Source organism: Ipomoea nil, unplaced genomic scaffold (genome assembly GCF_001879475.1).
Source record: "Ipomoea nil cultivar Tokyo-kokei standard unplaced genomic scaffold, Asagao_1.1 scaffold1237, whole genome shotgun sequence".
In the NCBI taxonomy this organism is placed as follows: domain Eukaryota; kingdom Viridiplantae; phylum Streptophyta; class Magnoliopsida; order Solanales; family Convolvulaceae; genus Ipomoea; species Ipomoea nil.
The window spans coordinates 2520034-2533762 of NW_017617665.1; the positions used below are offsets into that span (position 1 = coordinate 2520034).

Genomic DNA, 13729 nt, shown 5'->3' on the forward strand with positions numbered 1-13729 from the left:
AAGCTTCTTTGCAAAATCTAGCATACAAGGTGTTTGCTATTAAAGATCTAAATCTCTCTCTCTCTAGAATCCTACTCTAACCTTGGAAAACCTCTCTCTAAATCTAAAAGAACTCTCTAAAAAGTGAATTGAACTCCGTTCCAAATGCTGATTTTTTGCCTTAAATATTCTTTGCTGGTTCGTCACCCTATTCACGCACCCTAAGATATAATCCTCTGCCTTGCATAGCTTTCTCGACCGCTTTCAGATCCCGTTTACACTCCCCTCACGGCGTGAGGAGGGGCGTGAATGGGAAATAATTCCCATTCCGTCCTTCCTCTCGTGCGTAGTCCCGGTGCGTTCGGTCCTCGTTCGCGCTCTTCTTCCCGGCTTTGCTTATTTTCGCCTTTTTACCACGTTTTCCGTCCAAAAGTACCTAAAAACAAGTAAAATATATTTAGGCAGGCATTTCCGTACTAAACCGCGTTTTTAGGACATTTTACTCTAAAGCGTAAGACTTTTAGGATGCATTTGGAAACCCGGAAAATGACTTCTGGAAAATATTTTCTGGAAAATGAGTAATTTTCTAGAAAACATTTTCCTTTCCAGTGTTTGGCTACATAACGAAAAACTGTCTTTGTGTGTTTGGTTCATTTTCTAAAAAATGAGTAGGAAAATGAAAAGAATTGAATATTTCAAATTTTTAATTGTTTGATACTTTTGATATAATCCTTTTGTATATATATATATATATATATATATATATATATATATATATATATATATATATATATATATATATATATATATATATATATATATATATAATTAGGTTCTGGTGAGGTTAGGTGCTCAGATGCGGTTGTGCGGTTTAATCTGGGCCATTCATCTCGCTTAAATCAACGTCCAGGATTACCAAAATTTAAAAAAAAATGCGGTGGCAATTTTGTAATTTTTGTATTTAGGTCAAAATTAATGTGAGCGGTTCTATGATTAAGGTGCGTGAGTTTTGTATATAAGGTGCGTGAGTCTTGTGCATAAGGTGCGTGAGTTTTGTGTTTAATGTGCGTGGGGTTGTGCTTAATGTGAGTAGTTGGTAAAACTTAAAGTGTGGGCTTTTGTGTTTGAGGTGCGTGAGATTTGTTCTTAATGTGAGTGGAGTTTGTGCTTAATTTGCGTAGGGTTTGTGCTTAATATGTGTGAGGTTAGTGATTAATGTCAGTAATTGTTGAAACTTAAAGTCTGTGAATTAATACTTAAAGTGCGTGGATTTTGTACTTAATGTGCGTGAGTTTGTGCTTAATGTCAGTAGTTGTTGAAACTTAAGGTCTGTGAGTTAATACTTAAAGTGCGTGGGTTTTGTGCTTAATGTGCGTGAGATTGTGCTTAATGTGCGTGGGTTTTGTACTTAATGTGCGTGAGTTTGTGCTTAAGATCTAACACTTAAGGTGCGTTGCTTTCTTCCAAACACGCGTTTTTTTAAAAAAAAAATTCATTGATTTGAGCTTTTGATCTAGCTTTGATCAACGACTCAGATCTAACCGCACAACCGCACGGGAAGCTATACCCACACATGAACCCTTCCCTATATATATATATAGAGGCGGGTTCAGGTGCGGCAGTGTCTTACGGTGCGGTTATTTCTTACGGTGCGGCAACACCAATAGTTCACCAAATATGCACTATCAACGTTAGGAAATACACCACACAAAACAGAGTAAACAGAGCCCTGCATCACCAAACACACACCATTAGGTGTGAGTAAAAACATCATACACTGTTCGGAAATACACTATTGGGGGTGGTGAGTTATATGGTGTGTTTTTTTGAGTCTGTGGTGTATTTTGTGATGTTTTATTACATTTCATTGGGGTGTGTTTTTATTACACTGTTGGTGCATATTGTTAACACTGTTGGTGTATTCTGGAATTTGACCGCACCGCCGCACCGTAAGACCCCGCCGCATATGAGCGCTCTTCTATATATATATATATATATATATATATATATATATATATATATATATATATATATATATATATATATATATATATATATATATATATATATATATATATATGTGTGTGTGTGTGTGTGTGTGTGTGTGTGTGTGTGTGTGTGTGTGTGTGGATGCACTCAGGTGCGAATAAGTGTCCAAGAAGGAATATGCGAACGAATCAGCGCGCGACACGTGTCCAGATCTAATAGCTTAAAAAAACGCGGTGGCATTTTCGTAAATAATTGAACATTGAAGTGCAAGTAAAATCACTTACAAGTGCACCTACTTTCACATATAAGTGCATGTAATTTTGCCTTCTTAGCATTCACTTCCCTCAAACATTTATGCACCTGGGTATGCTTATAACTATAGGTGCAACTATTTATAACTATAGGTGCAACTACTTATAACTATAGGTGCACCTACTTTCACCTATAAGTGCATGTAATTTTGCCTTGTTAACATTCATTGATCTGAGTTTAGCGGGTAGTAATACCCCTGAAAACCACCCGCAAACATTCATACACCTCGGTGCAACTACTTATAACTATTTGTTCAACTACTTAGAACTATAGGTGCAACTACTTATAACTATAGGTGCACTTAGTAGTGATGCTCAGTGTAAATTTTTACTTGCACCTATAATACATTTTAGATGCACTTGTAATACATTTTACTTGCACTTCGATATTCAATTATTTACGAAAATGCCACCGCATTTTTTTAAAAAAATCAGTGTTTCTCATCCATTAGATCTGGACACGTGAACAGACAGAATCCATTCATATTTCGCTCATGGGCGAAGCATTCGCATGTGAGTGCGATTATATATATATGTACCCTAGCTTGCGGGTTTGGTGGGCCGACTCGCAAAGGCCTGCAAAAAATTTGGTCCGAACAATTTGGCATGTGTATCCTTTGAAAAATGACTCCCCCCTCCCCCTACAAAAAAAAGGGGAAGTCATTTTTCCCCAAACCTATCGTTTGACTAATACATCATTTTCCATTGACCTCATTTTCCCCCTCTTGTCAAACACTGAAAATTTAGAAAACATTTTTCCAAAGTCATTTTTCGGGTTTTCAAACGCACCCTAAGTTCAACCCCAGATACATATGTCCAATCTTGTTGAGAGACAGGTAGAAACCTGTCATAACGAAGAGCAAATGCATCATTCGCAGAATTGTGTTGCACTTGTCGAATGTTCTCGGCACAAGTGATGCTGGAGTTTGAATATTGACATAACTCGATTAATTGGAGAGTGGCAATATCTACCAAATTGCTGAGAATCTCTTCCAACATATAGCATCTGCGTAGGACTAGACATTCAAGGTTGGGAAAATGATCACCGATTGCATCATAGTACCTTAGATGTGATTCATGTATGAGCAAGTGTTTTAATCGAATCGACGAAATCTCCCACTCTAGATTCCCATTTTGGGCCATCAACATCATCCTCCACCTCAAGAACTTCAAGCTTGGGCAATTTACCAATAACATCCATATCCTACCATTCTAGATTATTTTTTAAAACATATTTTTCGTGTTTCTAAATAAACCCTTAGCCAAACACTTTTTTTTTTTAAAAAAAAGAAAGATCAAATAAAATTAAGTGTTTAAATATACTTCTACTTTTTACTCTAATATTTAATTAATGTAGTACCGTTGAATTATTGTAATTTAATTCTTCTATAATTTTTGTATGATCGAAGTATGAGGACTCAAGACGAGGAATTTTTCACTTTTTGCCTCCAAGAATAAAAAAAAGTTGAGCGACGGATCCTTATTCGTGAGACAGGTCAGATCAAGATAGAAATGTAATATTAATTAGGAATAAAGTGTTTGTTATTTATAAGGAAAATTATAATACTTTTGAAGAAAAATGTAATATTTGTAAAAGTATTATGAAGTATATTTTTCTTCCAAAATATTACATTTTCCATAATAAATACTCTCTCTATCCAATTTTATATGTATTACTTACTATTTATTGGTCAAATCAACTCTTTATTTTCTTTAGTATTTTTTACTTATTTTTAAAATTAATTTTTGTGTTTAATAATACTTTTAGTGTAATTTCTAAATATATAAATTTTGTATACAAATACTAAATTTAATATTATGAAAGTGTCATCCCGCACCAGCATATTACCGGTGCCACAATTAATGGTTTGTGATTCTAAACATCACTTATGAAAGTTCAGGGTGCGGCATGAATAATCCGTTATAGTTCATGGTGCGGGATGACACTTTAGCCAAATAACTTCAATCAAGTCTCATTAATCGAATCAGACACATAAAATGATATAGATGAAGTAACAAATATTTTTATTATTAATTAGTATTACATTTCATTTTAATCACCCTGGTGAAACAATTTCAAACAAGTTTTTGCAAAAAATGGATCACATTATTCAGTGCTTTCTTTTTATTGCTCCAATTAAATAGAGACGCGTTGTTTTATTCACTTTATCATTTTTCCCGCCGAACTTTGAAAGGAATCTTATAAAGCAATGCTTCAATCCCATTCGATCTGATTATAAGAAAGGACACCAAATCCTGTAATGGCTTAAAGCTAAAAACAGTGCTAAATAATCGAGATCTCATTTCTTCTTCTTTTTCTCCTTTCTTCCACATTCCAACTTTCTCAAACCCTCTCCTCTGCAAATCCGAAGCTAATAACATCATCATCGGCTATGGCTTTCGCTGCTGCAACTACTTTAATGGACATCCTACACCACAACTTCCTCCAATCCAAACCGCTATTCACTCTCCGCACCAAAAGGAAGGTCAGATCTCTTTACCGGAATCTTTGTTTTGTGCAAACCCTTCTTGAAGAAGATCTCAAGGTGGGCAATGTTTTGGAGGCAAGAATTAGAGACGTTTCTGTGGATTTAAGGTTCCAAATTGAACAGCAACTGACATTGCTTCACCTCGGGAAAGCGATGAAGATTAGGCTTGAATCTGCTCTGGAGCTTCTTCCAATCGTGAATTGGGAAATCCAGGAAATGGAAGCCATGGATTTTGTTTATGTGTGTGCCAGACTAAGGAAACACTTTGCGATTCCGGTGCCCTATATGCCTGCTCATATAAGAAGAAGGGTCACATCTCTCTGCGAAAAGCTTGAGCCTCGCTTGGATGAAGAATTTAGTGATGTCATAAAGCTTGAGCCTAGCTTGGATGAAGAATTTAGTGATGTCGTAAAGCTTGAGCCTAGCTTGGATGAAGAATTTAGTGCTGTCATAGATGAACAAGATGTCCATTTCTCAATACATTTGAATGCAAATCTTGTAATGGTCATGGATGTCCCAGCAGAGAGTTTGCCTGCTGAACTAATCTTAGTAACCTTGCTTGAAGCAAAAATCCTAATCATACAAGAATCAAGAGCCTCTTATCTCAGAAAATACACAAAGCAAATGATAGAGGCTCGACAAAGGCTTCGTCGAATCTTCTCTCAAGGCATCAAACACACAGGTAGCATCAAGAAAAAGCTACTGAAGATTAAGAATGAGTTCAATCAGTCCAGAAATTCTAAAATGCTGGATAGTATGCTTGGTGGTTCAGGATGTGAGGGTGGCAACTTGCTGCAACATACCTTGAAGTCTACAACCAAAATGGTGGTGGGATGCAATGAGGATTTCAACACGATAATGGACAAGTTGAATCGGAATTCCTTGGAGCGAGTAATTGTCTCAATTGTGGGAATGGGAGGCATTGGCAAAACCACCTTAGCTCGAAGTGTTTACGAGGATGTAACAATAATTTCTCATTTTGATTGTCGAGCATGGGTTAGTATCTCACAGGAGTATAATCCAAGACAAGTGTTGCAATGCATTCTACATTCTCTTGACTCGTGGAATGGTGAAAGTAATGATGAACTGTCTGAGCAGGTATACAAATGTCTAAAGCGAAAAAGGTATTTGATCATCATAGATGACATATGGAGAATAGATGTTTGGAGTGATTTGTTGAAATACTTTCCAGAAGATAAAAATGGAAGTCGAATATTGTTGACCACTCGACTTAAAAATGTAGCTGAGTATGCAAGCACGGGGAGCAATTCTTATCATAACATGAGTTTCTTAGATTCTCATGAAAGTTGGAGCCTTTTTCACCACAAAGTCTCTGAGAAAATAGCTTTATCCCCTCAATTTGAAAGTATTGGTAGAGATATAGTAGACAAGTGCAAAGGATTACCTCTTGCAATTATTGTGACTGCTGGACTTCTCTCAAAATCCAAGCAAACCTTGAGTGAATGGGAGCATATTGCAAAAAATGTTAGTGCACTTAGTCTTGATGATCAACAATTTGCAGACATCCTCAGTTTGAGTTACACCTTCCTACCTCACCACCTTAAACCTTGTTTTTTGTCGTTTGGAATTTTTCCAAAAGGCTCTAAGATTTCGGTAGACGAGATTGTTCATTTTTGGCTTTCAGAGGGGTTTCTAAAGGTTGTGAAGTCTAAGGGCTTGGAAGATGTGGCAAAGGAGTATATACAAGACCTTATAGATAGAAATCTTGTTCAAGTTTATAGAAAGAGTTGTGGAGAAATCAAGGAATGCCAAATGCATGATGTCTTGCTTGAGTTGGTCTTAAGAGAAGCCGAAAGAGAGAATCTTTTGTATAAGAAGGAAGATGGTGCCATGTCTCGGAAGCATAGGAGAGAACCAACAAACTATTCTCCTAATGCTCAACAATGGATTACCCAATTAAGAATTTCAGCTCTTTGGTTTAGTGATCACATTTTCTTCAAGCTCCCCTCAGCTGTAAATTTTAAGCTGTTAAGGGTATTGGTATTGTCTGAAATTGACAACACCAGTACACTCAGACAGATTATGAGTCTTGTTCATTTGAGAATCTTAAAATTCCACACTCTGCTTATTGGCGATCTACCCTGGTTCATGTTGTCAAATCTAAAGATATTAGTAGTTGCTGCACAGATAGAGTGTGAAGAAAACCTCTTTGAAATTTGGGGATTACCTCAATTAAGGCATCTCTGTTTTTATGACATTTATTGTCGAGTTCCTCCGAGATCAATTCAAGAGAACTTGCATACTATTCGTTGGTTGGATTGCAGGAGTTGTACAAAGGAATTGTTCATGAGAGCACCAAATCTAATGGATCTTGGAGTTCAAAGCTTGGAGGATATCCCAGAATGCAAAGAATCCAATTGGTTTAAAAATCTTGCCTACTTGTATAAACTCCAGAAGCTAAAGATTCGTGGAAACATCATTTCTTGGGGGTTCAGAACAACTGACTATTTGGAGATGTTGAGCTTGGAAAATTTTCTGCCAAATCTTAAGACACTAAAACTCGCTGAAACAAAACTAGACTGGAAGGATATGGATGTTATTGGTAAATTGCCCAAGCTTGAAGTTCTTAAGCTGAAGAATGCTGTTGATGGCCCAAAATGGGAATCTAGAGATGGGGGATTTCGTCGATTAAAACACTTGCTCATACATGAATCATATCTAAGGTACTGGGAAGCAACTGACGATCATTTTCCCAACCTTGAATGTCTAGTCCTACGCTGGTGTTCTATGTTGGAAGAGATTCCCAGCAATTTTGCAGATATTGCCACTCTCCAATTAATAGAGTTAAATCAATGTTCAGACTCCAGCATCACTTCCGCTGAGCGCATTCAACAAGTGCAACAAGATTCTGGGAATGATACTTTCGTTCTTCGTTATGACAGGTTTCTACTTTCTACCTGTCTCTCAACAACATTGAACATATCTGGGGTTGAAATTATAATTGTGTTCTTTCTAGTCTGATTATCCATAGAGATGTTTTTAAAGGAATTTTTTAAATGTTCTAATGCAGAATCCCCAGGGAAGGAAAAAGGCATAGTATGGTATTCCGCATACTGTGAAAATGGGATTGGGAAGTGCTGTGCATATGGTGGAAATTCATTTTAGCAGACCTCATTGATGAATTACCAGTACTTCATTTAATACAATAGCATCATTGATTCATTATTGATATTTGGCTAGAAGAGATTGTTTATTTTTGAATTTCCGAAGGATTTCTATCAGTTGTGAGTCTATATAAGATCTTATTGATAAGAATCTTGTTCAAGTTGGAATGTTGAGTATACTGTAAGGTGGGGTGAAAAAATGTTTTTTCAAATGATTAGTTATTGCAAGAATATGCATAACAAGAATAAAGCAGACAAGTATAATAAAATATTTTCAAATGATTAGTTATTGCAAATACCATGGGACACAAAAGTGCGTTGAAAACGATTCTGGAAATATTTCAATATATTTATTGATAAAATTAAAGGCAACTAATTGCAAATAAACACACCAGAGTTAAGTCAGATGACAATCACACTTTGCCTTAGAAGACAGCAATGGCAATCTACCAAATGATGGCTAACTAAAGCATACGTAAATACTTAGCTCAACTGAGTACGTGGTTGCTAGGCAGTCTACCACGGCCAAGCTCACATCATACACACTAAAAGATGTCTGGGTTGAATCGCCCCGGCATGGAGTTACTTTGTTGTGCTTGTTTGAGGTGCATTGCAAGGGCATAGTTGTTAACCTGATGGGGACGCAATAATATGAAGAGTGAGCCCTATTTATAACAAATACGGAGTAAAAAGTTTTCGAAGTTCACTGAGAGGGCATTAGATAACAACAAAGGGTTCTTTAAAAATTTTCAGGGTTATGATTTTACCTCGAGAGTCCTAAGCTGCTCTTGGTATTGAGCCAAGAGCTGCTTCAATTGGTTCACTTCTTGGCCTCTTTCCTCGAATTCTTTCTGCCGCTCATGTTGTATGGAAACAGCCCGTTTCAAAATATTGTTCTCCTGTAATAAGGCTTCAAGCTGTTGTTTCAGTATCAGGTTCTCCTGAAGTTAAGAAGAGACAAACTTTAGATGAAAATAGTTTTGCGGAGAAAAACGTTTGTGACAAATGCTATATGAGGGTAATTTATAAGAACACAGCAAGAAGAATATAATTCCATACTAACAAACTACCTGCTGGAAACTCTGAGTGGCAGTTTCAGATGCATTCGCATAAATGGACTTCTCAAAAACCTCAAGAGCTCGTGAAGCACGGGCTTTAGCATCATCTATATTGGACGCCATCGTCATTTCTCTAACAAAAATCTCGACAAATTCTTCCCTATTGATGGGAGGTTGTTTATTTGCAGATGGTTGCTCTTGAGGTGTGCCATCACCCCCATTACTTGTTGAGTTACCTGCACAAGTAAAATGTCTAAAGTTGGTGCAGAAGGCAAACAATTTTAAGAAAGTATCCATGTGCGGTTTCACTGGTGATTATGAATGCCCACTTAAAGAATCAACATAGAATCCCAATTTACATTCAACAGAAAACATAAATAAATAAACAAATAAAATTAAAGGGGCACTACATATCCTATTTTGTTATGGTCTACTAGACAATTGAATCCCAGTTAACAGTTTTTGTATCTCTAAACAAATTGAAAGCACATAACATGATAACTACAGACACAAACTATTAACTGCAGGTATAGAATATGTTAACGGCATTATGTGTCTACCATTAACATATTATGTACTTGCAGTTAACAATTTATGTGTCTGTAGTTATCATGTTATATGTCTGTAAATCTGTAATTACCATGTTATGTGCCTTCAATTTGTTTACAGATACAAAAACTATTAATGGCAGGTATGTGTCAATTACAGACACATAATCTTAAGGTTATTTTTGGACCAGGGTTCACAACGCACCATGGTATAATTTGCCTACAATCAGCATCAACATATACAAAAATAACTGGTCATGATAGCCAATAACTGGTCAAAGAATAGCAGAAATTGTCTATCAAACAATAATCAGATATCAGAAAACAACAGCTCATCTTAGGTTAGGGAAAACATGAAAAAAATGTACAAATTCTAACCCATGTTTTCTTCAGCTTAACATTGACAAATTCACAGTTCTAATTCTTATATTGAAAAAAAATTATGCCCAGTCAAAACTGAGAAGTCCAATCTGCATAGAAACAAACACAGGGGATGCACAAATACAAAACCAAAAATTTCCTATTGTTAAAGGATTGCAATTCAAATTATAATCCCAAATATCACAGACAAGAAAGAAGATATAAATCCACAAGCAAAAAACACTTAACACTAAATCAGGAAAAAAATGCACCTTGATTTAAAATCTGTGTGCTGGCCTCCAAGCTAGCATCAGGCTTCCCTGTAGCTGAGCCCATATTCTCACCAGACCCCAAGAAAAGCTCATTTAGGCTTTTGATAGCAGAATCAAGATCATTACCACATTCGTGAAGTGCCTTTTCCAGCAACTGCAAAATAACTAAATCAATATAGATCAAAAGGTAAATGGGCTAAAGGGATTAAACACCCAACACAATCCACAATCAGGAATGGAATTGAAAGTTCTCTCAGAACAACCGTAAAGTATGCTAACTTGAGATAATAACATGTTGACTTGTTAGTTGTTACAAGATTGTTTACTGTTTTGTACAACAAATTACCAATTAATGATTTTGGAGAGGAACAAAAAAAGAAAAAGAAAACTGATGAAATAAGCACATTATTTTTCTTTCATACCTACCCATTTCTAGCATAACTACAGGTAGAAAAGGATACACATTTAAATTAAAAAGTTAAATCTACACGCATTACGGCAATCTTTCCTGCCAAAGTTAAAACATCATCAGTTGGAATGAATTACAGCAATCTATTGTTCCCAGACTTCAGCATCATCAGTAGGTGGTAATGTGGAATGGGTGAGGCCACTAAGTGATATGGGAACCTAAATGAGGGCTCCTTTTTCTGTCTAATATTTCCTTATCTCACCCTCACTATCCATTCGTGCAACTTTACGAAACTTAACTATGCATCCTAATCAACTTGAGTGGACTTGTGTAAATTGGCAGAAAATTTTACAGAGCATTTTGTCAATATATGTAACATAAGTGTATTCTTTCCTCTGCAATAAATTTAAACTTTAATACATAATTACACAGCGATTGGTGACATGAACAATTCCATGAGCGGAGCTAAAGTATATGTTTGCTTACATAGATTCTATTTACACGGATGAATAAACCTCTGAACAGTCTTAAACACATAAGCTGCTACAATAGATAGGTAAATTATGTTGGACTTAGTTCACTTATGAATTTCATGTGGTAGTATTAGTATATATTGAACAAATCCTATTGCAGCTTTTAAAATACAAGGCACATAATTCACCAAGCATACACAAAAAATGGTATCAGAATTGCAACTTTCAGCAGTATTATGTTAGGCTAGTATTAATAGTATTACTGGTAATCAATTCAAAACTTGCTCTTCATATCAACTTCATATAATATATGAAAAAATATAATATAATATAATGAACTCCAATACACTATAGACTGATATAACTCACAAGTTCATAATCAGAATATGATCAAACAGTGCCAGTTGAATAGTTAATGTGAAACAATGGAACCATATACTTCCAGTCCAAGAATTTGAGTGATATATATATATATATATATATGACAGCCAAATTTTTGATAACCATACAAGTGAAATTCATTGACAAATATTGCACAAAGTACTCCATAAGCCAACCAAAATCACACATTTCTCCAACAAAATTTTGAAAGTCATGACAATTTGAGAGTACTGGGAGAAGTTATTAGCTTCAGATAAAATCCAGGGTTTTAATTGACACAGTACTAAGAAAATAAGAATTGCAATAAAGTTTGCGCAACCCTAACACTGCCCTACAAAATCTCAAGCAATAAGTTCGATAAATGGCATTAGAATACCAATAAGTCATTCCCAATTCCAATACAACAATTCAGAATAGCTAAAAACATAAACTTTAAATTCAAAAAACTTGAAAAATGAAGTCTTGATAAGGATAAATTAAACCAAAACCTCTTTGTCCATGCTAGGGAAGCGAGCAACCAAATAACCAAGCGGCGTTGAAACCGATGTCCAGGAAGCAGCCGAGAATAAACTGGCGGCGGCGGCGGACCTCGGCGGAGAGAAAGACGAGCAGCGGATCCTTTTCGCGCTCGGCGGGGACGACGGAGATCCTGCTGACGACGGCGACGATGACGGCAAATCCTCGAAGATGCTTGATCTCTTGCCGCACACTATGGCAGACATGTTGTGGATATTCCACCACGACAAAACCTTCACAACAACAACAATTCCTCACTCGCCGTTCCACCGCTCATGCAGATCAAATCGCACACCAATTCGGACACAGCAAAAAAAAAAAATCCAAGATCCGATCAATCAATCCATCAATTAATCAATCCAAACTCGCAACCACACCCAACAACCACCGACGAATTCCCAATTCCAATCAAACTACAACTATCAATCTATCTATCTATTAACAAACATATACACAAACACACGCATACGTGATTACGTATACACCGACCAAATCCACAACGACTATTGATTTCTCTCTACGATTGAGAATGAAAAGAGAGATTTTGAGGAAGTGAGGGTTTATTAATCTGCTATATACCTGAAATGAAACTTTTTTACTTTTTCTTTTACGGAAGAAATTATTTGCACAAAAAAAATTAAATTTAAAATTCTGGGAATTGACCTATAGTGTTGTGCCACGTTTAAGGGATGGCTTTATCAAGTCGGAGAGGGAAAGGGATACGTGGCCGGAGAATCGGAGATTCCCGCCGCCTCTTTTTCTCAGTTTGTTTATCCTTTTCTTTCTTTCTTGGTAATTGTCCACACAAACAAAACTCTATCACAAAATTACAATCTCACCCTCCCACTCTTCGAATTTCCACTCTAACCCCTTGAAACTTGTTTTTTTCTTAAAAAAAAAAAAGAAGAACTCGATTTACATAAATCTAGGTCATACCACATTCGCACGATGTTAAAACTTAAAAGCAATCACATTATATAGAAGTGAAACATATACACGTTTAAGTAGTGAATGTGGATTTCCTTCATCACTCAATTTTTGCTCTAATCTTTCAAAACTTTTTGTCAAATACAACAAAAAAGCTCACATCTCCTCACACACATTCTTATACCATCCAATTTGTATAAACACTTAGTTTCCTTTTAATATGCTTTAATAAGATGTGATTTAAACATGTGTATGGTTCAATTAAATTGAAAATATAAATTTGTAACTGATAGCAATTCAAACCTACTGAGAAAAATTCAAATCTTGCTCCACAAATTATATAATTACTCCATATTACTCCACATAACCATGGGCGGAGCCAAAGGGGGCGGGGGAAGCTGCCCCCTCACCACACCTCCATTCCATATATAATTTTGTATGTATATATTTATATATAGTACAAGTTTTAGTATTAGTATAAAAAAATTATTACATGTTAATAAGAAATGAGTTAGATTAGTTGAAAAAACACATGTTTAATAATAGTAAATGTTAAGTGTTTGAATCCTAGTATTAATATAGTTTTACAGTTTCTTATAATGTGTTTTCTATTCAAATTATTTTATCAAATTAATTATGTTTCTTATTTTGTTATGTATATTTTTATAAAGTTTCGATGTGTTTTATTTTTCGTCCGTATCCAACAATATTTACAAATATATTCTTAGGTAATTTATTTATTTTTTTAAATTATTTATTTTGTTTTAATGACTCGTCTTTACTGGAAAAAATTTCTGAATCTGTCTATACTTCTTCACCCCCCTCTCAACCGAATTTCTGGCTCCGTCCCTGCACATAACATTGTATGTGTTTTTTTGGGAAAAGGGTCAAA

General features: G+C 35.7%; 2 protein-coding genes across 3 annotated transcripts; one reads left to right on the forward strand and one right to left on the reverse strand.

Moving 5' to 3' along the window:
* Positions 1-4535: 4535 nt before the first annotated feature.
* Positions 4536-8078, forward strand: LOC109184011 (putative disease resistance RPP13-like protein 3). Its single transcript, XM_019334038.1, has 2 exons — positions 4536-7671; positions 7800-8078. The coding sequence occupies exons 1-2, from the start codon at positions 4673-4675 to the stop codon at positions 7846-7848; spliced, it is 3048 nt and encodes a 1015-aa protein (XP_019189583.1). The 5' UTR covers positions 4536-4672; the 3' UTR covers positions 7849-8078.
* Positions 8079-8210: 132 nt separating this feature from the next.
* On the reverse strand, positions 8211-12685 carry LOC109184013. Of its 2 annotated transcripts, none has more exons than XM_019334043.1 (5): positions 11883-12685; positions 10132-10285; positions 8964-9187; positions 8661-8834; positions 8211-8558 (listed from the first exon to the last, which is right to left on the reverse strand). In XM_019334043.1, the coding sequence occupies exons 1-5, from the start codon at positions 12114-12116 to the stop codon at positions 8439-8441; spliced, it is 906 nt and encodes a 301-aa protein (XP_019189588.1). In that variant the 5' UTR covers positions 12117-12685; the 3' UTR covers positions 8211-8438. The 2 variants fall into 2 exon arrangements, with proteins under 2 accessions (XP_019189588.1, XP_019189589.1); XM_019334044.1 differs by having other exon boundaries at positions 8222-8525; positions 11883-12117.
* Positions 12686-13729: the final 1044 nt, after the last annotated feature.

Bases quoted from the DNA above. Each gene is read 5' to 3' on its own strand.
- LOC109184011 (XM_019334038.1), top strand. From the start codon at position 4,673: ATGGCTTTCGCTGCTGCAACTACTTTAATGGACATCCTACACCACAAC. The intron at 7,672-7,799 runs GTTTCTACTTTC...GTTCTAATGCAG, and splicing joins TTCGTTCTTCGTTATGACAG to AATCCCCAGGGAAGGAAAAA.
- LOC109184013 (XM_019334043.1), bottom strand. From the start codon at position 12,116: ATGTCTGCCATAGTGTGCGGCAAGAGATCAAGCATCTTCGAGGATTTG. The intron at 10,286-11,882 runs GTTTTGGTTTAA...GTTATTTTGCAG, and splicing joins TCCCTAGCATGGACAAAGAG to TTGCTGGAAAAGGCACTTCA. The intron at 9,188-10,131 runs GTGCATTTTTTT...TTACTTGTGCAG, and splicing joins CACACAGATTTTAAATCAAG to GTAACTCAACAAGTAATGGG.